This window comes from Canis lupus, chromosome 11 (assembly GCF_011100685.1).
Source record: "Canis lupus familiaris isolate Mischka breed German Shepherd chromosome 11, alternate assembly UU_Cfam_GSD_1.0, whole genome shotgun sequence".
NCBI classification, from domain to species: Eukaryota; Metazoa; Chordata; class Mammalia; order Carnivora; family Canidae; genus Canis; species Canis lupus.
Window position 1 is genome coordinate 54,504,833 of NC_049232.1, and position 27,771 is coordinate 54,532,603.

At 50.0% G+C, this 27,771-nt stretch overlaps 2 protein-coding genes, 1 long non-coding RNA gene and 1 pseudogene across 14 annotated transcripts in view; 2 read left to right on the forward strand and 2 right to left on the reverse strand.

Annotated features, from left to right (window-relative positions):
- The window catches only part of SLC25A51 (solute carrier family 25 member 51), a 17,383-nt gene extending 13,219 nt beyond the window's left edge, over nucleotides 1-4,164 (reverse strand). For 2 of the 5 annotated variants that reach the window (XM_038552879.1, XM_038552880.1), the window contains exons 1-2: nucleotides 4,044-4,147; nucleotides 636-719 (exon numbers count right to left, since the gene is read on the reverse strand). The gene's annotated coding sequence lies outside the window, so the exon portion shown is untranslated. Of the gene's footprint in view, nucleotides 1-635; nucleotides 720-3,525; nucleotides 3,656-4,043 lie in introns of those variants that run through there. The other 3 variants (XM_038552882.1, XM_038552881.1, XM_038552883.1) reach the window with 3 other exon arrangements.
- LOC119874079 lies at nucleotides 2,343-2,389 on the forward strand (annotated as a pseudogene).
- LOC102157151 lies at nucleotides 4,154-15,791 on the forward strand. 8 transcript variants are annotated; one of them, XR_005367016.1, is made up of 4 exons: nucleotides 4,154-4,225; nucleotides 8,120-8,268; nucleotides 12,905-12,980; nucleotides 14,065-15,791. It is a non-coding gene; the product is annotated as an uncharacterized LOC102157151 (long non-coding RNA). The 8 variants fall into 8 exon arrangements; XR_005367018.1 differs by having other exon boundaries at nucleotides 4,161-4,225; nucleotides 8,117-8,268; XR_005367020.1 differs by having other exon boundaries at nucleotides 4,167-4,225; nucleotides 8,053-8,268.
- A 2,185-nt stretch (nucleotides 15,792-17,976) lies between these two features.
- Nucleotides 17,977-27,771, reverse strand: part of SHB (SH2 domain containing adaptor protein B) — a 139,080-nt gene continuing 129,285 nt past the window's right edge. Inside the window, exon 6 of the mRNA XM_038552876.1 lies at nucleotides 17,977-18,813. Within this exon, the coding sequence (XP_038408804.1) occupies nucleotides 18,630-18,813 (184 nt within the window). The 3' untranslated portion in view covers nucleotides 17,977-18,629. The remainder of the gene's footprint in view (nucleotides 18,814-27,771) is intronic.

The window sequence follows — 27,771 nt, forward strand, 5'->3', positions numbered from 1 at the left end:
TGACCTCAGGACCCTGAGATCATGATCTGAGCCAAAGGCAGATATTTAACTGACTGAGCCACCCAGGAGCCCTTGAGCAAAACTTTTTTTTTTTTTTTTTTATGATAGTCACAGAGGGAGAAGCAGGCTCCATGCAGGGGGCCCGATGTGGGATTCGATCCGGGGTCTCCCAGATCGCGCCCTGGGCCAAAGGCAGGCGCCAAACCACTGCGCCACCCAGGGATCCCAAAACTTTTTAATATTACTCTTTAAGATACTCTGTGGAGAATTTTGGTCTAATTGATGGTTGCCTCATCATTTGCATCATTTCCTGTTTCTTCAACATAGTGGCATTGATTTCGAATTTGATTGTGCCCAACTCCAGAATCCAACCCTGCTTTGGCTTTGTGTGTCTTATCATATCCTTTGTTTATGCTTGGAGAAGAGCATCTTCCTAGTGGCCCACAGAAGGATCATACAAGGGTGGATCCTAATATTTGGCAACCATCGTCCAATCTCAAAAGATTTGATGATTAATTCACCCTGAAGCTGACCTTTATTAGTGGGAGAATAAAGCAGCAGCAGTAAGCTGAGTACACCAAGTCCATTACTAAGTTTTTGACCACAACAGAACAATGTAAGAGATACATACAAACCTGAAATATCCAGGCTCCATGACAGTCTTGCCACAGAAAGAAAAATAAAGTAACCAATGGTAGCCATCTTTCTGCTAGATCATGCTGAAATGCAGGTGCGGGGGTGGGGGAGAAAGAAACAAAAAACTTAAAATGGACAAAGAAATGTTCTCTAAAATTCCCTGTTTTGTCCTGAAATTTTAGTTCATTCTGGATAAACAGGATCTTGTAGCACAGATATGAGAAGCCTTAGTTGTGATATCTAGCTATAGCCTCCTTAATTTGCTGACTGCATTGTTTTGATTTGCTTTTCTGGAAAAGCATTCTTGCTAAAAGCCATACAGACTTCCTCCTTCCTAGGTAACAGTACTTCAGTAATTTATATAGTATAGATTGTGCCATGCAGCATTTGATGACTCCATTTTTTTTTTAAGATTTTTTTTTTTTCAGGCAATCTCTACACCCAACATGAGGTCAAACCCACAACCCCAAGATGAAGAGTAGCATGCACCACTTACTGAGTCAGCCAGGCACCCTGAAAACTCAATTTTTAAAACTGTTAACCTGTTGCTTACTTTATTATGCTAATTCCTGTTTCAACAGCTGTTGCCTTTAATTCAGGATACATTTCTTGTGTAGGACAGCACTTCTTCCTCCATCATTTTTATGCATATCTTATTTATCTGACTTGGGGAGAACCGAAAAAAAAAAAAAAAAAAACCCACACCCACAGCTTTTTAAATTTGCTTAAAACATACCTTCCTCCTGTTACATTTTGTGCTCCTAACCAGTTAAGGAAACCAATGGCACCCCCCCCCCCAATGGGATTTCTAGTTTAAAAAAAAAAAAGTCTAAAGATGCTTAAAAAGTAGTTAGGGTAGAATCTGATAATTATTAATCACTTAGTCTTCTACATCCTCACTTTTTACTGTTTTAGCTGACACACACTTGCCAATCTAAGATTAACCAACATTTTAAAAACAACTGAGCATTTTAAAAACAAATGCTTTATATCGATGTAATGCTGTGTTCTTCAGCATCTCAGGACTAAATAATAATAAGGTCTGCAAGAATACTCAGATTATATACCATATTGTGACAATTTACAAATGTAAGAAATTTCATTTACATACCTGAATACATAACGATGCATTTTAAATTCTAAAGCCACCACCTGCAAACTGTTTAACAATCTATTGCTCCTTGATAATACAAACTAAGTTATTTGTACACACGACCAACCAAATTTTGTCCATGTTCACTTTTAATTTTTACTGGAATGATTTAGTTTTCAAAATTTTGCAAATTAAAGTTAATTCATCTAGTTTGTCATGGTTCTTTGTAACAATGGAGACTTATTAAACAGAAAACTGTGGCTAGCAGAAGTTAGCCGTTTACTGACCCTTGTATATAATTGCTTTAAGATATTTTAAAAACATCACCGTAGGGCAGCCCCAGTGGCGCAGCGGTTTAGCGTCGCCTGCCGCCCAGGGCCTGATCCTGGAGACCTGGGATCAAGCCCTACGTCGGGCTCCCTGCATGGAGCCTGCTTCTCCCTCTGCCTGTGTCTCTGCGCCTCTCTCTCTGTGTCTCTATGAATAAATAAATAAAATATTTTTTAAAAAATCACTACATTTAGAGCCTCAAATTTAAAAAAATAGGCCTGGGCATAGAAAAAGCAAGGTAACGAAACCCTCCTAGAGTTCACAGATTTAAAACTTTCCCTCTAAATTTTAATCTCCTGAGACTTGTGATGTCTTCAAAGAAACCACCAATGCCTGTGTGAAAAGAAGTTTTCCTTCTAGTTTCATGCTATGCACCAGGAGGGTATAAGCAGATTTTTAATTTGGTAACAGAAGCAAGGACAGTGTGCACAGTATTCTGTGGCAATGGAGTTTAGAGTTTATACTGTTTATACTGTGAACACAGCTAAATTTCTTTACTAAACTGATCTCCATATTTAAATTCCTTAACATGGGTAATTCTTCGCAATTTCCTGTAAAACTAATTTACCATAATCTCATACTGTTTGCTCCCTAAAACACTTGAGCTATCTGAATAGAAGTACAGTTAATACGGACTTTCAAGCAACTACAAGTGTCAAAATTTTGTGGCATAATTACAGTGTAAAGTCTAACCGCTCGCTGAAATTTACAGCCCACACGTATAAGCAAGGCCCAGATGTGATCCTAGCACAAAGGTCTTTGTGCAAAAACGGGGGGGGGGGGGGGGGAAACAAGTGTAATTCTCAAAGGATGCGAACTCCCACCAGTCAGCAAGTCTGAGTCAGCAACCAGAACAAGATCAGTCTGGGTTCCAATCCGAGTTGTCACACTACCTTGCTACAATATTCAAAGCAATGTCCCTACTTTAAAAATCCAATTCTCCAACCCAACTCTTTAATCTATCAAAGGAGAAACCAGAGATCTCCACTCAGGGGGGTAGCCGCTTATGATTTTTTTTTTTTCTTTAGATGCAATAAGGGTGACTCCAGATCCGAAGTGCCTAACCTGTGGTCTGGAACCACGAGCGGACCGGACCGGTTCTGGTTCCTTTTGATTTCACTGAATCCTTTCCGAGGAAGGGTGGAAGGAGGCTCAAACTGGCAAGTTCACTACCCTAACCCTGCCACTACAGGGCTTTCTGTTACAGGTAGAGCGAGTAGAGGCTCTACTCTACTTAAGACCAGCTGTGCAGAGCTGACCCGGCAAAGTAAAGGTTATGCCCAAAGGGTAAATAGAACTGAGGCATCGACACGCTCGATCTAACTGCGCTCGGCGCTAACCAGTACAGAGGTTTAACATGAGCAAACCGCCCGCCCCCCGACAGCCCCGTTCAACGGAGTTTTTCCCACAACGCGATGCAACATGGTGTCGCCGCAGATGCCCTGACCGGCTGCGGCTGGACTTACCGCCCTCCGGGCGTCCATTTCCCCCAAGTGCGATGAGAGAGGAGCGGGGGCTGGGCACACCCCGAGGCCCCCGCCGTCTCCGACAGTGAGCCGGCTCGGGGGGCCCAGAACCCCGCACCCGGGCGGGCAGGGAGGGGGCAGGGACCCTTCCGCCGCCCAACGCCGCCCGCCCCGGGGCGAAGGCAAAGCCCGGCCCTCCCCGCCCTGCGGCTCGTGGGCCGCGGGAGGCACCTCCCCGCAGGGGCGCGTCCGCCGGAGCGCACAGCCTCCTCGCCGGAAGGGCTCGTTCCCGCAGCCGCCCCGCGAAACCCCGCGAAACCCCGCAAAGCCCGGCGGGAGCCGCGAGGGCGCGGAGCCGAGCCTGGGCGGGCGCTCGCCTCCTCCAGCGCCGGCGGCGAGGGCCCCGCCCGGGAGGGCGCGCGGGGGCGGCGGGCGGCCTCTCCACACGCTCCTCCGCGCCCCACTGCCCCCGCGCCCCGCCCGGCGCACACCCCGTGCCGCCAGCCCGCCGCACTCACCCATCGCCGCGGGCGCCCCGTACCGCCAGCCCGCAGGTCCGCGAGCCGGCGAGCAGCGGCCGCGCAGGCGCAGACCTTGACCGACCCCGGCGCGGGGCGTAGCGTGACGCGCTCGACGCCGCCCGGGCCCGGTCACGTGAGGCGGACGCCGGCGCGCCGGCCCTCGGGACCCGCAGAGTCAGGTGACCCCGCCCGAGTGCGCCGGCCGCGGCGGGGCAGGTGTGGGGCCCTGGCGACACCTGCCGGGAGGCACCGGGGCGCCTCGGCCGGAGCAGCGGTCCCTCGGCGCCGTACGGGGGCCTCGCCGTGCAGCCGGCGGCCGACGGTCCTCCAGCGGGCCCCTGCGGGAGTGGCAGTGGGCGTCGGCCGTTGTGCGTGGCCCGCGCTGAAAACCTGGGAGTGCCCCGCCTCGCCCCCCTTTGTAGCCGCGGGTTAGGTTTCGTCAAACGCTCAGGGTGGCCTTTTGTCAGCTACCGATAGGCCACGGAGGAACACCTGTGTGTGCGTCAGGACGGACGCGTCGCCTTAAAGGGTGTTTCCTTGGGGCCCCTGGGTGGCCCAGTGGTTGAGCATCTGCCTCTGGCTCAGGCCCGATCCCCGGCGTCCTGGGATCGGGATCGAGTCCCCCAGGGGGCGCCCCGGGGGGGGGGGGGACCCTGCGTCTCCCTCTGCCCATGTCTCTGCCTCTCATCAATAAATAAAACCTTTATATGTTTTTTTTTAAGGTTTTATTTTTAAGTCCTCTCTGTGCCCACCATGGGGCAAATAAAACCTTTAAAAATAAAGTCGCCTTCCTTTCAACCTCAGGCAACTTACAGGTCTTGGGCTCAACTGCACTGGGAAATGGAAGGCTTAGGTGAAGTAATAGCTCTGACACTTCTGACAGGTCCCTGGCTCCTAAGCCCCAAATCCCTGTCCAAACCCCTATCTGGCACCAACCCTTTGGCCGTTGTAAGCATCACTAGGAATAATGGCTCTAACTTGTAAACTGAGGCACACAAGAGGTGTGAGGGGTTGAAGGAAACGGAAAGGTCAGTCTGGAGAGGAGAAAGTCTTCAGGAGACTCCTGAAATGTGTGTGAAGAATAAGCACTTTACGTGGGGTTAGTCCCAAGAGGCAACTTCCACTGGAGCCAAATATTAGTCATGGGTTAGCCCTGGGTGGGTGGCTTTCCCTGGACAGCACTTTATAGATATCATCTCTGAGATTTTGTCTGGCTGCTTGAACCAGCCTGCTGCTCGGCTGCTTGGGGTGCAGGAGACCAATGCTACCTAATTTCAGCAGACTCTCCCGAGGTACCTGCTGTGTGTCCTTGTTCATGCCCCAGCTCCCCTGGGGGATCTCAAAGTCTAATGTTTATATATAAAAACAAAGGACTGAAAATTCGGAAGCATGAGGGGCCTTTCCCCTTGAGAGGGAATCACCACGGATAGCTTCATAGGGCAGGAGGTGTTTGAACTGGGCCTCAGTTGAATGACTTGGAATTTGGACTAGTGGAGAAAGTCATAGTAGCAGGAGATAAGATTGTAAAAGGTCAGGTGGTGGGGTCTGATAGTCCAAATATTGCCTGTCAGAGGCACTTGGCATCTAATTAGTGTTCAGGGATAGATTCGGGGCCCCAAGGATAATGACAAGGCCACACTAGTTTGCAATGATAAACCAGGCAATAGTTGGGGAAGGGCATTCACTTCAAAATTATGTTTTCCCTGTCTTGTGTGAATTCCTATTCAGTTGTATTATTCGAAATATAAATAAATCAGACTGGCATCCAGAGTGTTTAAACACATAAATAATTCATTCCAGATTAGAATGGACTTAGTCTCCTGTGGTAAAACCGGAAGAAAAGGGAAAGATTCAAGTTAAATATGCAGTTAGGGCACAACAGACTCAAAGGAACTCCCAGGCCAACAGGAACCCCGTGCTGCAGGCCGCAGTGCAGACCTCTGCCCCTCCCGCTCTTACTTCCTGGTCAGAGACACCCCAGGCCCTTAACTGGCTCTTCTTGGACCTATGAAGGTTGGAACTCAAAACCCTTCTATTTTCTGATTCAGGATTCATCAGAGTTAGCCTTTCATTTTTCTGGCCTCATCTTCCAATTCTTCCATTCTCTAGCCTACACATCAGCTGTCAGATTAGATCCTAGAGGATATTAGAACTACCTGTGATCATCTCACTCCAGGTTAAAAACCTCCAATGGGTCCCTCTCGCCTCCCCCAATCAATCCAGACCTCTTAACTTGGCGTGAGGGCAGATCTGGACTCCTGGTCCCTCTGCCTGTTTGTCCACCTCATGCACCATGACATTCTGTGCTTCAGCCATGTGCAGTCTCTCAGTGTTTTGCAAATCCTTGGTTCCTTAAGCCTCTTCCCCCCTTTTACCATCGACTCTTCACCCATTTATTTTTTTTTTTAAGATTTTATTTATTTATTCATGAGATACACAGAGACAAAAGTAGAGGGAGTAGCAGGCTCCATGCAGGGATCTTGGTGTGGGACTTGATCCTGGGTCTCCCTCAGCTAAAGGCGGTGCTAAACCACTGAGCCACCTGGGCTACCTGACTCTTCACCCATTTTTTAAAAGAATTATTTATTTTAGAGAGAGAGAGAGGGCAGGGAGGGGCAGAGGAAGATGGAAAGAGAGAATCTTTTTTTTTTTGGAAATCGAGAATCTTAAGCAGGCTCCTTGCTCAGTGCAGAGCTCAAAACAGGGCTTGATCTCATGGCCCTGAGACCAGGACCTGAGCTGATGCTTAACCAACTGAGCCATACCGGGGCCCAACTCTTTACCAGTTAAAAAGGTTAACCCTTTAAGTCTCTTTGCCTTCTTGGAAAAGCCTCTGACCAACCCAGGCAAAATTGGCTCTTTCCTTTGCCTTCCCATAGCACCAAGTTTGGGGCAGCTCCAAGCTCCTGCCTTATGTTATAGTCATTTGCGAGGGTGAATCTCATTCCCACTACCAGCTCCCTAGGGTAAAGCTGTTTGCCTTGTTTCTGGAAATTCCAACTCAGTGCTTGGCAGAAAAAGGGTGTTTGCCCAAGAGGGCCTGGGATCTTAGGAGAAGGGACTTAGGAGTGTTGCTGATGGATCTTTGCTGAAGCACCCTTTATTCACCTACTCCTGCCAAATGCTTTCTAGAAAGTTGTCTAGTGCCCTCAGGCTACTACATGGGCCCTTATGTCTACAAAAAAAAAAAGCTTTACACAATCTATCAGTGGCGTCTGGGCTACTGTGAGCCAAGATAAAGTCACCTGTGTGGTTATTCCCTAGCAAGGGGTCAGTGACCTTCCTTTCTCTTCAGCTCACATTCCCCAGGTCCCTGCAATCATCTGGGCCTATCTCTGACACTCCCCTTCACACCCCCAGGCTCCAGATACAAGGCCAACCGCCCTTGGTTCCCTTCCCTGAACCTGTGGTGATCTTTTACACACCTCTAAACTGCATACATTGAGTCCTCTGTGCTTGGAAGGCCCTGCCTGCTTCATGACATAGTCCTGTTAACTCTTCATTGCTCAGCTTATACAGAGGCTTCTTGCTATTTCCCCCACTGTGCTGTCAGCCCCAGGCTGGTGGTGGTGGGTGGGGGGAGCCAAGGTGTCCTTGAATTCTTTGTCTGTCTGTCCCCATGGCTTGTCTGTGAACTCCAGGACATGCTCACGTCCCCACTCATTTTCAAACCCACGTTGCTCTAGCAACTCACATGATCTGTATATACAGTGCACGTAATCGAGTCAAAAGTCCTAGCCCACAAGCCCATGGGATGGTCTATTCTATTACATTTGTTCGTTAATGTATTTCCATACTAGTGGGGGACCCATGAAATCCGTGAGTCTCAACATCTGATTATTCAAAATTTTAAAAACTAAACCAAAAAATCTCAGTGATTTTTTTTTTTTTTTAAACCTCAGTGATTCTGATTTAAATTGGTCTGTAGTAGGATCTGGGCCTTAGTATAGTTTGGGGTTTTTAAAGTTTTTTGTGTTTTGCTTTGTTTGGTTTTTTTGGACCTTAGTATGTTTTAAAAGCTACCCAAGTGTGCTGAGGTTGAGAATAGCACCAAATCCTGGCTTCTCCAGCAGGCCTAAAGATAAGAGTCACCTGAACTTGGCGAAGCCACCTGTGATCTTGGATCTGCAGCAATCGACATCACCTCCGGGGTCTTGCTGGAAATTACTCTTCCTGCCCTGCCCCAGACCTAGGACACAAGGATCTGCGTTACTGAGACCAGGTGATTTGTATGCACTTTACAGATCGAAAAGCTAGATTCTAGGTCCTGGACGGTTGGTAAATAGATCCCCAGTCCCATGTCAGACCTACTACAAAATGAGAATTTTGAGGGGAGAGAACAGTTTGGCCTGCGTACATTTAACACAAGTCCCAGGTGATTCTTCTCAGGCAATTTGGGGAGCAACAGTTTTGCATTGATAGCCTGACCCATAATAGTCACCTAAAGTTCAAAACACAGGAGTCTGCAGGGCTCAAGAAGGTATGAGTGAAAGAGCATAGAGCTCAGAGGGGTAACTGGGGTCCAGCCCTAAGGAGAGACCCTTAGTACTTGAGACAGGCACATACCAAGATCTATGAATATCCATAGGAGAACAAAAATGCAATAGATGCAATCAGGGAAGGCTACCTGGGAGAGGTGACTTACAATTCAAGACTAGAATTTAAACAAAGTAGCCTCCAGAATAAACAGAGGATGGGAAAGAGTGTGTAAGGAAGGAGACACCAGGCCTCTCATTCTCCCTGACCTTGTTCCTATCCTCCAACGTTGCCTTTGTCCCAGGCACACCTGCGGGCAGGGCTTAGGCCCCCTGGTAGCTTTCAGGGCTCAGAACAGTTGCTGACCTCTGGGTGGGATCATGGGACACCTTACTTGGCATTTAAGTGACACATACTTGTGAAATACAAACACATTTTTATCTAGCAAGGGCTGAATCAATAAAATAACATCAAACATTTGCACAATACTCCGTGGGCTTTCCAAGCAGTTACATGATAGTTATTTCCTCTGATTTTTACATAATTTGTGTGCTCACAGAAGCCCTGTGACTTGCTTGAGTTCAGAACCTAGTGAAAGGTGAGCTGGGACCCTACCGTGTCCACCATTTTTTTTTTAAAGATTTTATTTATTTATTAGTTCATGAGAGACAGGCAGAGAGAGAGAGGCAGAGACATAGGCAGAGGGAGAAGCAGGCTCCACACAGGGAGCCAGATGCAGGATTTGATCCTAGGACATTGGGATCACTACTTGAGCCAAAGGCAGATGCTCAACCACTGAGCCACCGAGGCATCCCTACCATTTTCAAGAACAGAAGCACAGTTGAGCAGTCGGTGCTTAGCACTTGGGAAAAAGATTTATGGATGAAGACAGGCAGACTGGCCCTTTACCCAAGACTCTCTGATCATATGATTTCCCTGAGGAACTTGTTACCAATATAGGTTTCTGGAGCCCACCCAAGACCTACTAAATCAAAACTTCCAAGAGGAAGGTCTTAGGAATTGTATTTTACAAGAGATGCTGCATGTTGCAAGGTCTGCATACTAGACCCAACACTTTCTGGTTGTGTACCTGGGGCAAAACTCTCCCCCTATCTGAGCCTTCAGATCCCCATCTTCAAATGAAGCCATATCCCTGGCTTGTGCCCACCTTCTGAGTCCCTGAGAAGGGACTCCCCAGGATGGCAGATCCAGAATGATAGAGGCTCATTCTCCTTCACGGAGTGGGTATGGAGTGGACAATGGAGCTCAGGAACTAGATCACCCAAAGCTCTAAATGTCACCCTCCTCCCTCCTCTCTTGCTCCTGAGAAGGGACTATGTACTTCCGTCTACATCCTGCTCACTGGGGGTTGTGACCCTCAGTGGGGTGTGAGGTACAAAGTATGAGAGCCCTGGGAAGCCATTGCTAAATCGAATTTCTACTTTTCCTCGTGGTCCCTCCACTTTCTGAGCTTCTGTGTGTCACCTGTACAGCAGGGCTTTCCCAATGTGTGCACAATGTGAAGGGCACACAGAGTGAGCCCATCATCAATGAGGACTTTTGTCATCATTATATCACTTAACGAATACTTATTGAGGGGTGCCTGGATGGTTCAGGGGTTGAGCATCTGCTTTTGGCTAAGGTCATGATCCTGGGGTCCTGGGATGGAGTCCTGAGAGTCCTACGTCGGGCTGCCCTTCAGGCAGCCTGCTTCTCCCTCTGATTATGTCTGTCTTTCTTTGTGTATCTCATGAATAAATAAATAAAATCTGAAAAACACACACACACAAAAAAAACCCAAAAAACCCCAAATACTTATTGAGCACCTACTGTTTTCCAGGAACTCTCTCAGACACCTGCTTGTGTCAAGTCTACATTCTAGGTACGATCTAGTGGGTGCAGAGAACAGATAATGAACACCATACAAGTTTAATATTTAAACAGTAAAGACATTGCATAGATTTGATTTTGATTTTTTTATTTTTAAAAAATTTTATTTATTTATTCATGAGAGACACCGAGGGAGAGGTAGAGACATAGACAGAGGCAGGCTTTCTGAGGGGAGCCTGATGCAGGACTCACCCCAGGACCCCAGGATCACACCCTGAGCTGAAGGCAGATGCTCAACCACTGAGCCACCCAGGTGCTCCTAGATTTGATATTTAAATAAGAAAGACAATAAATAGGTTTAATATTGAAGCAAACAACAAATGTGTTTTTATATAGTCAACACAACAGATGCTTGCTATTTAAATTATAACTAGAGAGTGTTAGCATTAATTTAAATAATAAAGAATGTATGGTGGAAGATGCCCAGGTAGGGGAATGGCCAGAGCCACCCAGGGCTTCAAGCTGGAGAGGAAAAGGATCTTAAACTCTGTCCCTTACTTCTCAAGATGTTTAGTAGAGCCATGGCATTTTTAATTTGTAAAATGGAATCCCTTCTCATCTCATAAAGAAGGTCCTCCTAGAACTCCAGATCCTCTTTCCTGTGAAAAACTGTGGCTGTAATGGCCCCTGCCTTTCCTATTTAAAATTCACCCGGTCTAGCTGACATTACCTGAAGGTTGATGGAGCTAAGGCATGCTTAGGGCATTCATCCAACACCATAATCTCTGCAATAACCCCAGGAGGTCACTTCTCAAGCTGTTTTACAGTGGAGGAAATGGAAGCTTTTGGGCCTTGCTGGTCACACAGCTGGAAAAAGATGGAGTTAGGATGTGAGCCTGCCCCCTCCCCCACCTCCTCAACCCCTGCCCTAGTGCTGCTCCCCTAGGAGTGGCAGCTTTTCCTCTCGTCATCTGCCTCTCAAACCCCAGGAGGGCAGGGCTCCTTCTCAGCCTCTCCGGACCCCTATCTACCGCTCCCAACCCAGGATGTCACCCTCATAGGGTAGAGGGCAAGGGGCTTGCTGAGAGTCATGCCAGGAGGTGCTAGAGATGGTGATCAACTATTTCCGTTGGCCTGGGACCATCCCAGTTTGGGCACTGAGAGTCCAGCATCCTGGAGAGTTTCAGAGTCCTGGGCAGATGCGGATGATTGGTCACCTATAAGCAGATCCCAGGCAGCCTCCTGTCCTGCCCTGATGGCCCCCATGCCCAGACTCAGACTGCCTTTGATGAAAGGAAACTGCTTAGCTCATGCCTCACATTTTTTTAAAAAAATATTTTATTTATTTATTCATGAGAGACACAGAAGCAGAGAGGCAGAGACACAGGCAGAGGGAGAAGCAGGCTCCCTGCAGGGAACCTGATGTGGGACTCGATCCCAGGTCTCCAGGATCACACCCTGGGCTGAAGGCGGCGCTAAACTGCTGAGCCACCTGGGCTGCCCTCATGCCTCACATTGGAGGCCAAGTCTAAGCTGCTGAAAGTTCTCTGATGTAACCAAACCACTCTACTCTGGGGGGACTTCCAGACATAGCAGTGGAATATAAACTTGTCTTTCTGGGAGACTAGAAGCCTTAACGATGTTCCTAGCCTCTGACCAGGAATGCCACTTCTACGAATTTCTCCTGAGGAAAAACAAAAACAAAAAACAAAAAACAAAAAAACAGAAATATGGACAGTGATTTCTTTTTCTTTCTTTCCTTTTTTTCCCCTTTGGCAGTGATTTCCAAACAAAGATATTCCCTGCAGAGCTGCTTATACAAAAACTTGAATGAGTTAGAGTAGAATATTATGCAGCTAAGAAAAAAAGCATATCACAGATTTAATAACATGAAGGCACTATTTGAAGTAGAAAATGAAATATAAAACTATAGAAATACAGCACGAGCCCAAGTTTATTTACGGGACACCTGGCTGGCTCAGTCGAAATAGCATGCAAATTTTTATCTTGGGGTCATGAGTTCCAGCCCCATGTTGAGTGTAAAGGGTACTTAAATGAACAACAACAAAAACTTTAAAAAAAAAATGTACACAACCTAACTTTAGATTTAGTGCTTTCCTTTGAGTTTAAGGTAGTTTTCAATTTTTTCCTTACATTTTCCTGAAATAGTAATCTTGTTCAGTGAGTAAATATTAATTTTATCATCAGAAAGTAATTTAAAAAAATACCACATAAAATTGTTCTGTGCTGAGCTGTTCTAATGCTGCCTACCTTTCTCAGGTGGCATGAATGAGGGGGGCTTTAGAGTAGAAGGCAGTTGAGGACAGCAGTGGATTGAAGTCAGAGGAAGCCTCCCTTCCTGCCCCTGCCTCCTCCCCACTCCTCTCCTTGGGATGTCCCTGCTCCCTGCATGCAAAGCCTGATTCAGTTGTCGCTTCCTCTGCTGGCCATACCTCTGCTGTAGCTCCCATCACCGCCACTCTGCCGGCCTCCTGTTTACCTACATGCCTGCCTGTTCCTTTTCTGGGCCTGTTTTTCTCTTTCCTTAACAGGCCAGGGACTCGGAGCTGCCCCAGGGCCTGACTGCAACGCCGAAGGCAACCACACGAGGGCGCCAGAACCACACTGGTGAGCCTGCTTCCCGCTCAGACCAAGGTCCCTTCAAAATCGTCCCCCAGAGCCAGAGAGAGGACACCAACCACTGCAGGCCTGGGATGCTCCCACTCAGGAGGAAGCCAGGGAGACAAAATTGGATTCTAAACTCTGTCCGAGAAGAATCCCCACCCTTACCCCAGTCTTCCCAGAGCTACACTGGCCAAGGTGACCCTCTGAATGGGTGGCTCCCCCTCAAGCACCTGTGGCATGTTGAGATGGAATTGCTGTGTGGCCTTGAGCAAGCCTCCGTCCCTCTCTGGGCCTCAGTCCCGGTCTCTGTGCAGAGATGCCGTGGGGCAGGCATCTGGCTGCTCACTGACCACTTCCTGTGGCTATGGTTGAAGATGTTTCCTGTGCTCAGCTTCCTGCTCCAGGTCACCAGTTTGTCACAGGCCTTTGCTCTTTGTTAAATTGAACTGAAACAGAAAACTCTCCCTAGAACGTAAAACAGGAGTTTAGAGGTGACCACCAGAAATATTTCCTCCTTACCCTTCAGGAAATTCCTGGTGGCAGAGTACTGGCTTTGACCTTGGCCCACTCCTGGGTGTGTGTGTGTGCACATGCTTGCGTGCACGCTGTGGTGTGATTGTGGCATGGGGCATTGGGAATTGGAAGAGTGGATTGGGGGTCAATGGAATATGGGGGAGTGAGGGAGGAAGGGGCCTGCTGAGGAGGCAGAAGGTCATGTCCTTGGGAGAGAGGGGTCAGGAGAAGCAGGAGTTCCTTCCTACATGATGAGGTGAGGGTCAGGGGCCTCTCAACAGCAGGCTTCCTGGAGTGCTGGGGGACCCTGTGTGAACTCAGGTGCCCATCTGTATTGGGTGGGCTTGGGCTGCAGAACCTCCCTTGCCCTTCCTACTTCAGACTGCATGATGATGTCATCATGATGCTAGTGTAAGGGCAAGCCATGGGAGACCCTGTGCCTGCCTCTCCTTTGGTAATCACCCTCTCCAGAAAAGAGGAGGCCATTCCCTCCTAAGTCTTCAGGGAATTGCTTCCTGCTTGGAGAAGATGAATGGCCCTGCCCTTGCCCTGCTCCATTCTTTTGCCTCCACAGGATGAAGCCCTCGGAGACCCAGTAGCCCGGTCATTTCCTGCTGCTGCAGGTTGTACCACGCCAGGTCCGGTTTACTCTCCCTGAGATGAGTAAATGCTCCCAGCACCTGTTACTCTGCCTGGAACACCCAGCCCTCAGCCTTCAAAGCCCTTTTCCTGAACGTCGCAGGCAGATTCAATTCCCCCACCTGGTTCCTCTCAGCTCCGGGCCCCACCCAATAACACCCTGCATTGGAAACTTCCTGAGGGTTCTCTCCTGTGTATCCACCAGGTCCGAGGACCAGTAGGCACATAACAAATGTTTGCTGAACAAATTAATTTGTTTTCATCTAACGAGCTCATTAGGGCTCTATCTTCCTCTTAATTAGGAAGCAGGAGGTTCTGCTTTTCCTGTAACAATTCACCTTTGGGGGATGATAGCAGACCTTAGCCTCTGCAGGCAGAAGGCAATCAAACTAGATTTCTGGGGCACACAGTTGCATTATAAAGAAATAACACACGTATGCTCAATGAGGTCCATTTAAACAAGACGACTGTATGTTAAAAGCTTCACATTAAATATACACTATTATACAGCTTATCACACAGAACTCGAGCTTTACAGGACACTTTTTTAGCGGTAGGTGGCTGGCACAGGCTCTTGGCAGCAACACACAGCCCTGAAGAGAGGGGAAGGATAGGCTGCAGGCTGTCACCCGTGCTCGGGGGGCACCTGAGTGGGTCTCCGTGGGGTTCTGGAAGGTGCTCCTACAGTGAAGGCTCTGGGCTGTGCTGGCTCCTTCTGGATAACTTGGTCCATTTGGTCTTTGCCGGTAACTGAGTCTGGAAGGGCAGAGAGACAGACGTGTCAGCTTGCTGGACGGCCGCCTGATCCAGCCAGGATGCTTCATGGGCATCGACGGGCCAACTCCGAGTGCCAGCCTTCCCCGTCTGCCGGGTTTCTGCACGCACCATCCCTGGGGCCTGTGAGAGCAAATGGTAAGCCTGGCCGTCTGTCTCTGCTAGGCCCTTGGACAAGTGACATCAACTACTTCTGAGAGTGTCCTGGGGAGCTGGCCAGAGCTTGCGGTTAAAATCTTAGGAAAGGGAATCTCCAGGTCCCGTGACCCTAGCATAAGCAGAATGCCTGGCAAGGGCTCTACCTGTTGAATATGAGGCCCTTGCTGGAAGCCAGACAAGGATTTCCCTTTGCTCACTCACTGGCCACAGAGGGCCACCAGCCCTGAGATGCCCTAGGAGGACACATGTAGCTCAGCTCCAATTGGCCCAGCCTTCCTGAAACCCAGAGCCTTTTCACCATTTCCCTTAGAAAGGCTGCTCCATGAACCTCTCTCCTGACAGGCAGGTGGGCCCTCTCTCCCCACAAAGCCTCCTTTCTTTCTGTGGCCACCATCTTGCTGGGCAGGGGAGGGGTGGTGGTGCCAAAAAGGCCCTTGACTCTTCAGTGCTCAAGGATAGAGCTGCTGAAGTGGTCGGGGCATTATGGTCAATAATGAGGCCGGCAAAGAAGGGAAAGAAAGGAAAAAAACAAAACAAAACAAAAAACCCAGTCCTGTGGCTCTGAGAAGCCCGTTAGTGGCTGGAGGTTGTGTTCTGAGACAAAATGCTGAGGGCGAGATATTGTGTGGCAGGGAGCTTTTTTTTTCCCCCTCAAAGAAATCCAGCTCATTTTTTCCATTAATTGGCAGCAGATGAAAAAAAAAAAAAAAGCCAAAACAAAAACCAAACCAATGCCAGTAACCTGAATGTGAGTGTTTCTGAAAGGGAAAAGCCGTTTCAATTGTTAGATATCCAAGAAAACATGAATACACAGCGACAGAGGAAATGGTCACAATTAGAGGAAGAAGAGGGAGAGGTTCGTAAAATTAAGGCAAAAATTCCTTTTAGCAGCTCCCATCCTGTAAGCTGGCTCCTCTGCCGGCCTCTGTCCCTAAGGACAGCTGGAGGTTGGGCCTCCCAGGGAAATTTCAGGAAGATGCAGGCGCGAGTTGGGGGTGGGGGTCTGGGGAAGAAGTGAGGGCCCAGGAATCCCTTGAAAGAGCAAAGTCAACAGCAAAGCACCCCAGCTCCTTCTCAGACAACAGGCACAGAGCCTTTCCTGATGAGGAATCTGTTGTGGAACATCTACTGAGAAGGTTCACACAGCTCCTGTAGTGCCCCAGCCTGCAGCCTTAGAAGTGACCCGTGGGCATCTGGGCCTGTTGGGTGGGGGAGAAAGCTATTTCAGGCCCACCCCCCCACCCCCAGCTTGAGGGGCTGCTCCCACCAACCCAACCTCTAAGTGGATCCTTGGAATCCAGTCTCCTTTGGCACTTCTGTTTGGACAAGTGCCAATTCCTCACTCATTTTCTCAAACACGTAAAAAGAGAGAGAGAGAGAGAGAGAAATGTGTATCACTCCAGGTACTTTCTGGCTTCAAAGGACATTTTGGAAAATGCAAAACAGACAAAAGGTCAGAATGGAGTTTTTGGAGACCAGACTCAGGCTCTGGCCTATGTGGTCATTATGAGGCAGCTTGGCATGTGAGGATCTGCAGGTGGGAGGGGTACCAGGATCCAGAGACAGCCAGGGAGGACCAGGGAGGATGGCCCAAGGTGTGGACTGGGCAGAAAGACCGGTTGCCAAGGAAACAGCTTTGGCCACAAACCTTGGAAGTTCACGGCAACCCCCTAAGGGGGCACGGCATTTAGTCCTGCTCTGCCTGGCTTCCCAGGCAGCTGCATCAAGTCGTTTCTCTTCCCTGGGCCTCTGAGACCGCATTGGAACAGCGTGCCTGAAGCACCTCTGAAGCCTGGGCAGCGCTGCATATCCAGAACTGCTGGTGATGTTCCAACTCAGCCCCTCCATTCCCTGCAGACCAGCTGGGCGGGTAGGAAGACGTGTGTGCTTGATCAAGAACCCTGAAACTCCTGCCGTATCTGCATCCCTTGTGCCTCTGTCAGTAGATGGAAGCCTATGTCATGCTGCTGGGTGGGGTTCTTCTATTTCTCGCTCTTTTTAAAAAGATTTTATTTACTTGAGAGACAGCACGCAGCTGCGAGGGGAGGAGCAGAGGGGCTGAGCGCGGAGCCTCATGCATGGCTTGATCCCGTGACCCTGAGCTGAAATCAAGTCAGACGCTTAACTGACTGAGCCACACAGGCACCTGGATTCTTCTATTTCTTCCACCAGCATTTAACCACAGCGCAGTGGTGGAGTGGGAGGGGAAAGAGGGGAACGTAAGAGCAACCTCACAGCCTTAGGAGGGTCTGCAGGTGTGGGAAGGTGTGTGGGAAGAATCTCTGCTCCAGTCTAGGACAGAGGAAAGGTAGAGGTGGAATGCGGGAATGTGTATTTTTATTTGTGGGCAAGCAGTGCGGATGACCAAGAGAACCCCATGTCCCCCGAGAGGTTGGGACTTGTCTTCCCCCAGGAGCAGAGTGACATCAAGGCTCTGTAGAGCCAAGGCACTGGCCATGGAGCCTGCCAACCTGGGCTTGAGAGCCTCTTCTGCTTATGAGCTACGTGACCTGGTATAGGTTCCTCTTCTCTGTGCCACTCTTTCCCCCTGTTAAATGCCTCACAGGGTGGCACTGACCAGATGATGGGAGAGCCCTCTGCGGATTGCTGGGTGCTGTGCAGACTTGCCATCACTAGGCTGCTGTAGGCAGAGGGGAGGGCTTGGTTGTTGGGGCAGCACCTAAAGCTACCATTGCTGGGCCTGGCGGTGCCTTCCTGAAGGTTGGCTCCCAGGAGGTGAGGATGACCCCTCCGCTCCACTGATTGCTCAGCTCTGAGCTGGGGGCTCTGCCTCCCCAAGTCCTGTCATGCCGCACGTGCCCAGACACCTTGCTCTGGGAACGAACCCAGCGCTGCCCCCTCTCAGAAGACCTTCTGTGGTGTATAAAAAGAAAAATAATAAAAAGGATAAGAATATATATTAAATGACTATTTTATTTACACACCCTATTCATAAATAATTGAATCCTCTTTGTGACTGCACAATGATTCCTTGAAGATCTCCTAATGATTACACGGAGGGGCTAAAAGTGGATTGGTGGACTTACATTTGTGTGTGACCATGTTCTCTCACGTATGTGCTTACACTCACACATACACACACACCAGAGGGGAGGCAGGACTACTGGGGTCTTCTGGGGTCTTGGAGAACCCGCATTTGTCTCCCAGCACTGGAAGAGGACCCGTGGGAAACTGTGCCCCCTCCCACAGGTGTGAATTTGTGACCGCTGGAGAACAAAGAGCTGCAGCCCAGGGAGCTCCCGCCCCGCCCCTCGCCCCTCTGGAGCTGCTCTCCTTTGTTCATCCTGGAAGGCATCTCTTTGGATTTGCAAATATTTTAATTCACAGAAACTCAAGGAGGGGGTGGGGGTGGGGGCTGGGGTGGTGCGTTGGCTGTCCTTCTGTCTTTCTCCAGCCCCCATGAGTGGCAACAGCATTCTAGAGACATGCAGTGGTGTGCTAGTACCATACACACGACAAATTGGCCGCGGCACGCAACAGTGGCCGGCGCTGGTGGGCGCCCTCCAAGTCTGGGCCCTGTCACAGAGCAGCGTGGGGCTGGTTCATTCAGAGGGTCCGCACAGCCACCGGGTAGAGGAGGGACAAGTGCTCAGCTCCTTTGATGGGCAGCTTTCTGGTGGTATAGTAGTGGATGACTTCTGGGACACTGTCGAACGGGGGGCTGTTCTGACCCAGAACATACTTCTCTTTGGTTTTGGCCAGTTTCATGTGCATAAAGCCCTGGTTGCTCCTGCAAACAAAATACAGAGGTTATTAGGATCTGCAGACTGACAAAGGCTGAAACAGGCAGGCCGCTCAGGACCAAATGAAATGCAGCTGCACCTCAGAGCTCCCCCAAGCCCAGCATGGACTAGGAACCAGCAACAAACACTGCTGTCGGAGTCTTCTGGACCTTGAGAGCTTCTGGAGGCTTCTTCAGGAAAACAAACCCTTAGACTTGGCTCCTTTTCTTATTGCTGATGCAGACAAGTATTTAAGCCTTACATGGCAGGTACAAAGTATGTTTAAGTCCCCAATTGCCTGACAAGTGTGCAGGACAGGTCATCACCCCCACTTTACAGATGACCAAATAGTGTGGCAGGGATGATAGGAGGGCTATTTTCCAAAATCTGTTGCTCCCCCTCATAGTATTCTAGGAAGGGGTATCACTGTCACTAGGAAGGGGTTGCCCAGCCAGGGACTACATTTCCCAGTCTCCCCTGCAGCCACTGTAGACATGTGACTAGATTTAGCCAATGGAATGTGTCGAGAACATGTGCTCTTCCTCAGCTCTGCCCCTCCACAGGCACTCTTGGTGCTTCCTCCCTCTGTTCACTGAACTCCTCCAAGGTCCAACCTGAATGTTTCCTCTGCCAGGTCTTCCAGGCTTCCACAAACAGGGCTCCTTCCTTCCTCTGACCACACTGAGCATACTCATTCCTCCCCCAGTACTTGCTTTGTTGAACTGCAATTACTTGTCTTCCCAATTCCCCCGAGAGCTTCACAGAGCAGGGCCCAGTCCCTGTGCCCACTATGCAATGGCATTTCCTGAATAGGGCAGTTCCTCGGGAGATCAGAGCAGAGCCCTATGCCCTGTGCCCCATGCAGCCTGCCAGCTACTTCTCGGATAGCAATGGTCACGCTGCCACCCGGCCCTAGCAGACCCCTCCCTCCTCCCACCCAGGTCTCTGGCCACATCGGATCACTCACTCCTGTCACAATCTGCCTTTGTCAGAGTCGCCTTTTTCTTGCCCACTCAGCCCCAAGCCTTTTGCTGCCTGCCACACCTGTAGAAGCTTGGTTTCCAAAACATAGTCTAATTTACCTTATGTTTGTCACTTAGTGAGAAAGCTGGTTCTCTGACCTCCTGCTGCCTTCTCTTGGCACTGAGAACTTGTGACCAGCCCTAGGGGCCTCGATTTCGGGCAAGGCCCAGCCCCCAGCAAGGCTGAACTCCAGCTCTCTTGCTCCAGCAGCTCCCAGAGGGGCACTGGAGGGCTTACACACATCTCTTCCAGTCAGGAGCGGGCTCCCCACGTTCGCCAGCGCCTACTCTATTAATGCATCAATTTGGACTCCAGGACCATTTTCAAATGGCAGAGCAAATGCTTAATGAAGTGCGGGCACTGAGCAATACATCTGCTCATAATAATGTATTTAGAGATGTCACCCTCAGTTTAAAGGAAATCGTTTGGAGAGCAATTATGTTTCAAGAGAGAATAATTCCTGTAAAGAACTAAAATTTAAATCAAGATTTTTTAAGGCTGACAATGTTCTAATTACAGAGCCTGTGGCAAGTTCTGCTCCTCAGTGAAGGGTCATTTCATTAGAGAATTGCCTCGACACATCTGAGAAGCAGGAGGCGCACTTGCTTCAGCTGTTAGAAAGGAAACGGTGTGCATTAAATGAAAAATGTATAGCCCCACTTAAGTGCAGACTAGCTACCCACCACACTGGAGAGATCACGGATATGTGCCTGTCTGGAAAGGATGTAATTGCTTGAACGAAGTGCTGAAAGTGTGTGGCGAAGGGAACTGGGACTAGTTACAAAGCTCTATACTCTTGTTGGAGACCACCTGCTCAGCTCCTCACCCAGAGGAGGGGGGCAAGGGGGCAGGGTGCAGGCTGGAGCTGCAGGTGAGTGACGGAGTGGGGTTGGGGGAGGGTGGGTTTGGCCTTGCACATCCATGTCTCTCTTTGTGAGCGGGTTGAGCAGGGTGGCGTTTTGGGTGCCAGACCATTGGCTTTAATGTCTGTCACAGATCTATGGCTGGGTGCAAAGCATAGGATGTGTACGACGGGCTCACAGCAGCCAGCTGTGGGCCGAGTCAGAACGTGGCAGCTGTGCCGACAACGCAGGTATGCAGGAGGACCTGCAGGAGGAAGCTGCAGGAGGACCTCATTTCATTTTTAAGGTTAGGGAAAGAAACTTAATATGGTTTAATGGGACGTTTTTACAGTGGTTGTTCTTTTATTTTTAAGATTTTATTTATTAAAAAAAAAAAGATTTTATTCATGAGAGACACAGAGAGGCAAAGACACAGGCAGAGAGAGAAGCAGGCTCCTCGCCGGGCGCCTGATGCGGAATTTGATCCCAGGACCCTGGGATCACGCCGTGAGCCAAAGGCAGATGCTCAACTGCTGAGCCACCCAGGCATCTCTACAGTGGTTGTTCTTAAAACATCCAGCAAGGGAAGTGGGCAGGGATGGTGAGAGGAGCTGATGGAGCCAGAGGCAGAAGCCAAAGCTGCTCTATTCCCAGGCCATGGGCTCAGAATGGCCACCAGGTTATTAGAAACTCCACGTTGAGGTCTCCCCATCAACAGACCTGGGCAGGGTAGAGCAGCCATTAGCACTTCCCTGAAGTGACTCTAGCACTTGTATTTCTATACACACAGGTTTGTAACTCTGAGCTAGGCTGTGCTGAGGGGGCAGCCAGTCACAAAGTCCAGGGACTGTGGCAGAGGACTCCTCCCAGTCCATGGCATGACCATTCCCCAGCAGAGTTTGGATAAAGGCCCACGAGCTGGCTCTCACATGAGGAGCTCCCTGAAGGACTGGCCCTGCCTCCTGGGCTCAGGCACTCTACCCCATGGTTTGCTGGACCCGAGGCAGTCGGGTGGTGCTAGGCTCTGTCTCTGCCTCCACTGGATCTGTGGGGGAGGATAACTGGATGACTTCTGAGGGTGCTTGCTTCTGGACCTAAGGTCCTGGATTCCGTGTATAAAGTGTAAGCTGTTGCCCACTCCATGCTGGCTCCTTGTGGGAAGTGGCCTAGAGGAGGGGTCACGCCCCATTTGTACTGCTGCCCATGGTCCCCAGTCTTATTTTCACAGGGCACTGGCCCTAATGGTCTTCACAGCCAATGTTTCTTGAGCACTTCCTGAGATCCAGGCTGTGGGCTGGGCTCTGACGCTCAGGCAGGTGGTGGCCAACCCAGGCTCACACAGCCATCAGCAGCAGTCCTGCTTCCCTCCTTGGTGGGCCTTTCCCAGGGTCCATGCTCCTGAACTCAGTACCATTCAGCTCCAAGAGAGAATCCTACTTAGTCCTCAATACTCCACAGGAGGCCAGGCCAGGTGATCGGGGAGAGATATTAGACCCTGCACAAGTGACTTCTCGACTCTGGCCTCAGTCCTCAGGTGCTGACTGCACAGGGTTGATGGAGGGCCACAGAAAGCACAGGGCGGCACGGAATGGTCATCCAGGCATTGGGGATGGCCTGTCTTGACGGGTGAAGCCCCCAGCTATGGAGACAGGGTGGTGACCCATCACATGGGGTTGGCAGACTCTGAGAAGTGAGCAGGCTTGCTTTTTGAGACGATCTGTCAAACTCCGACTCATAAAAAGATCAGCTAAAACCTTGTCAACACACAGTCAAGAGATGTGTTGTAATAATACACCCTGATCAGTAGGTCACAAGGTCCCCGTGAGTGGGATGTTACCTAATGACAGCTAAAGATTTAAAAACAGCTGCAGGATGGCTTTAATGACTCCCAACTCAATACAGAAGACATCTAGCATAAGAAGAGAAAAAATTGGAATTTCTAGGGAGAACATACGGTGCTCCAGATAACCAGCATGCCCAGGGGCGCTATGGCTGCTCTGGATAGACCTTCTGGAGCTAAAAGCCGCCCGGGGACCATCTCCTCTCAACCTCTTGGGGAACTTTAGAGGATATTGAGCTTGGGAAGGGCAACATCCTGCCCAAGGCACACAGCAAGGTGGGGTGTAGTTGCCGCCAGAACCTGGAGCCCTTGCATCCAGGCCCAGGTGGGCCAGGTCCCAGGCCACGCTACCTCCCTGTCATCACTTCGGGAGGGCAGTGATCCCCGGGGAGCTTGGACAGGCCTCTGCCGCCTACCAGGCTCCTGCGTCAGTCCTGCCTCCTTTGATAGGACATCTTCCGAGAGCGAAGTCACAATTAAGGGTGTCTCCGGTGGCTGACCTGTCTAATGAGTCATGTAAGGCTGGGGGAGGCTGGGGGTGCTGGGGCTGTCACCGCTTTTAGATCACACATTAACATCACAAAAAGCACCTCCTCATCACCAGGATTATCAAACGTGCCTGGTGTGCCGGGGCCTAATAACAGGCCCCACCTCGTCTCATAATCACGGGCTTTAATAAAACATCACTCAGCCCGCAGCTGCCGGCCCGAGCAGGGTACAAGGCCTCACCTCTCGCTTTTAGACCTAATTGCTTGATGCATATTTCATGAAGAATCCTGAGTAATAGTTATGTTAAATCGTTTCTTTTCATGATGAAATGACTTAAAAATACTTGCATATAATATTTATGCAGAAGGCAAGGAAATTGCCTTTTGGGACCAGCATGTAGGACCTGGTTACAGGAATCCACACACAGTGAGGATCTTTGGTTCCCCTCTTCTGAAAGGTGGTTGGGAACTGCTCCCTTGACAAGAGATGCCCCATAACAGCGGTCCTCAGCTCAGAGCCACCCTGGCTCCCCAAGGCACAATGAACAACACCCGTACTGCTGAAACCCCCAATGTGCGGTAGGCATGGAAGCTGAGCTGTTGCTATATGTTATCTCATGTAGGCCCACAGTGATGCTGTTAACTTGGTATAACTACCACTGTATACATATGGGAAAACTGATGCTGGGGGAGGTTGTGTGCCAAGTCCCACAGGACCTGGTAGGGCTAGCTCTAAAGTCTATGTTCTCTCCTTAGCCTGAGGGAAGCATTCAGGAATCTGAAGCTACCACTGCAGGCAATCTCATTTTTCCCTGCACAGCCACCAATCCAGATGGATCCAGGTGTTAGGTGGGCCTTCGGACTTTTTCTGCTTGGAGACGTGGCTTCCCTGTAGCTCTGAGAGCTCCTAAGATCAAGAATCCTGTCTGCTCATTGTGACATTTCTCAGCAGGCCATGTCTCACTTACTTCTGGGCCCTCAGCACCTGCCTGGCTCATAGCTGGGCACGTGGTCCATCTGTATATTGTCTATCTATCCGTCCATCCATCCATCCATCCATCCATCCATCCATCCATCCATCCATCCATCAGTTATCTAGTTGAGGGTCTGCCCTGAGCCACCAACAAGGCCCCATACATCCTCCCCTCTGGACTGTAAGCTCTTGAGGGCAGGCTGGTGGCAGTTCCACCTCATCTGTCAGTGTGGCCCAGCTAAAGTAGGAACTACTTCCCTCAAGGCCAGATAAAGTAGCTGTTTTGTCTGGGTAGCACTGGTCTTAGGACATCCAGTGAGGACCAGCTGAGCAAGTTTAGTGAGAGGGGCAGAGCCATGAGGAGCACCCAGAGGTTTACCCCTTTAGGGGGTCTAAAGTCATGCACCTCTCATGTCAGAAACAGAAGTCTCGCCTGAGGGAGGTCACAAGGAAGAATGGGTCAGGCCCCTCTTTCCTCCAATCCTTCCTGGGGTGACTAAGCCAGCCAGGGCTCCCTGCCCAGGCCTAAAGAAACCAAACACAAATATGAGACAAGTTCTCTCCTAAAGCCACAGTCTACCTGGGCATTTGAAATACCCTCCACACATGTCGTAGTTCCCCTGCCCTCTGTGAGCACAATGCCACCTAGTGCTCACCCTCAGAGCCCAAGCCTCTGTTGAGGTGGAGATAGACACAGATGTTCATGCTGAATCTGGGGGGGGGGGGGGGGGTGCGGTTCTAAGCCCCACCCTTACACTGGTCCATTGTGACCCGTTGTGACCCTCGTTGTGACCCTCCGTGAGGGAGCTGGCCTGGAGGGTGATCATGAGCGAGATACCTCCTACAATTGTGGGTACCTAGCTAGGGTCCTGCAAAATGCTTGTTCCTGACATAACTCCCCCCCACAGTTGGCAATGCTGCCTCTGCAAGCAGATGGCTCTGTGATTCAGAAGGTCTGCTCCCCTCCTAACTTAACTTCTCTCTGACCTCCAGCAAGATGGGATCTTTTCCTGAGTATGCCTACAGAGACATTCTTATCACTATATCTGTGAGCAGTATGTAGCCACTCCAGAAACAATCCTGAGTGCCTGAAGAGAAGCATGCTGTAGGAGACCTGGGCCTGCTCTGGGACAGAAATATTCAAAACTCAAGTGCTGGGGACCCTCAGGGGACAGGTACCTAGTTGCCATCTCCTGAGGGCCTACTGTGTGCAGGCGCTATAGCACCCGCAGATGCTGTGAACCTCGAGCAAAGGGCTCAGAGCCTGGCACACAAAGATGTACGACAATGTTAGTAGTCACCCTTGGTCCACAATTGGATCAACCTGTGGCCTCATGAAGACACTGGGAGGGTTGGGATTATCTGCAAGACATCCACGGCACAGCTGAAAAGACCAAGGGCCAGCGGGAGAAGCAACTTGCCCGGGTCACAGTGAGAGGACATCAGGGTGTTCCGAGCTAGAGGGCCAGGAAGTCAGTCGTTCTAGCTGTATGATGGGGTTTTCCAACTGCAATGCAGGAGTCAGAGGAGTCAGAGGAACGGAGGCTCCCTCCAGCTGAGATGGCTTAGGAGTCAAGGGAGCTCGGGGAAGGGGCTTCAAAGGTCACATGGCAAATACCTGCATGCCACCCACTGCCTTCCAAAATAGCCTTCACAGTGACAAGCCTAAGATGCACATGCCAAGTTATTGCGAATAAACGTTTAAATGTAAATGCTGCTGAGCCAAACGACTTGATTTATAACCAAATAATTAGACTTTCAATAAACGCATCAGCAGCAATTAGCCTTCCCGAGCAGCCCGGGCATTTCTCAAGCTCTAAGTTGGCAGCCCAGGGTGAGGGCCTTCAGTAAATCATGACAAAAAGCCAGCTCCAGGCAGAAGGAAAGCTGGCAGATGCCTCTCCCAGCAAACATGGAGAGGCATAAGGTTTGTTTTGTGCCACACAAAGCAGCAGGTAGGCAAAATGAATCCATTTTGGGCAATTTTCTCAGTAGAAGACTAACAAAGTTTTAGACAGGAGGATTTTAATGATCAGGGCTGACAACAGAGAGGGCCTCCCATTTCTGGAGGTGTGAAAGCAGGAGGGTAATGAGGTGAAAGGCTGGGTAACTTTCACAGTCCCCTCATTTGGTACTCCTATAGGTCCTCAGGCTCAGCCAAGTATACATGAAAACTGCAAGAGGAGGGGTGGAGGTTGGGGTGAGGGTGACATGTGAAATGTCAGTGCTTTGGGAAGGGGCGAGAGGGTTTGCGTGTTTTGTTTCCCTCTTTACTTCTAATTGAGGACTTTACTTTCTTTTTTCTTTTCTTTTTTTTTAAAGATTTTATTTATTTATTCATGAGAGACAGAGAGAGGTAGAGACATAGGCAGAGGGAGAAAGAGGCCTCCTGCATGGAGCCCGATGTGGGACCCGCTCCTAGGACCCTGGGATCACGACCTGAGCCAAAGGCAGATGCTTTACCACTGAGCCACCCATGTGCCCTAGTTGAGGACTTTTCTAGGAACGTGAACATGTTTTTGTGTTTGGAACAGGTGGAGGTTGGCAGTGGTGGCTGGACGGGGTCAGATGCCTGAGTTCAAACTCTGATCCCACTGATGTCATTGGCTAGGCAAGTCCCTTCTCCCTGGGTTTCAGTGTCCCCATTTGGAAATGGTGGAGGAGGTCCCTTCAGCAATAAAGTTTTCAATGAGGGACATCTTGAGGTGGGTAAGGGCCACCCCAGCAGCAGCCAGGACTAGGATAAGACAGGATGGCTACACTCAATGCAGGAAGACAGACAAGTAGAGCACTGGGCACAGCAGATCCCCAGGCTTAGGGATGGGGATGACAAATGAAAAAAGCAATCCTAACACCTATGCCAACAGATGGACAGAACGTATTCACACCCAGAGCGGTGTCCATCTACTAGGACAGGTCCTTCCCAGCCCACAGTCTCCTTGGAGCAGTGGTTCTCCACTGAGGTGAGTTTATCCCTTCTGGAGAGTATTTGTCAACACCTAGAAACTCAGGTGCTGCTAGCATCTAAGTGGAAGCTCAGGGTGCTGCTAAAAAGCCTACAATGCATAGGACAGCCCCACAACAAAGAACAATCCAGCCCCAAATTCCAACAGCACTGAGGTTAAAGCCACATGCTATTTTCCAGTGCCGAAAAATCTGCATCTATGAAATAGGGATAGTGAATAGTGAGTGTTCACCCTCACAGTAGTTGTGAGAACGTCCTTGTGAATGAGTGCAAATGCTTGATATGTGTTAGCTCACCCAGTTCCATATTTAAGGGCTTGAGACACAGCACGGAATCTACCCAACAGCTTGGCTGCAAAGGGCTCCAGGCTGTTTCCAAGGACCAATCTCCCATCCTCCCCACAACCAGCAGATTGGCGGACATGCCACACTGAAGGAAGCTCCAGCACAGGGACCAGGCAGATGGTGGGCAAAGGCAGCTGTGGCAATGAGCACCAGTGGCTGAGGAGAGGACTCTGAGGGGCACAATAGTACCTAGAGGAGCTGAGCTGGAAACCTGGGGTGATCCAGGTGAGGCTAAGACACAAGGGGACACGGCACACCTGGGCGAGGAACGCAGGACAGCTCCCAAAGGAAGCACCACCTGTGGACTCCGGGTCCCCTAGACCTGGGTCTGAGACCCTGCCCTGCCCCTTTGGGCTGTGGTGCCCTTGGCCTCAGCTTCCTCATCTGCAAAATGGAGCTTGTACTCACCTCACCTGCAAGGGCTATCTGAGGTCTGAGCTGGGCAGTGCATGAGCAAGTCTGGCAGGTGCCGCAGCTCAGAGTTCTGACAT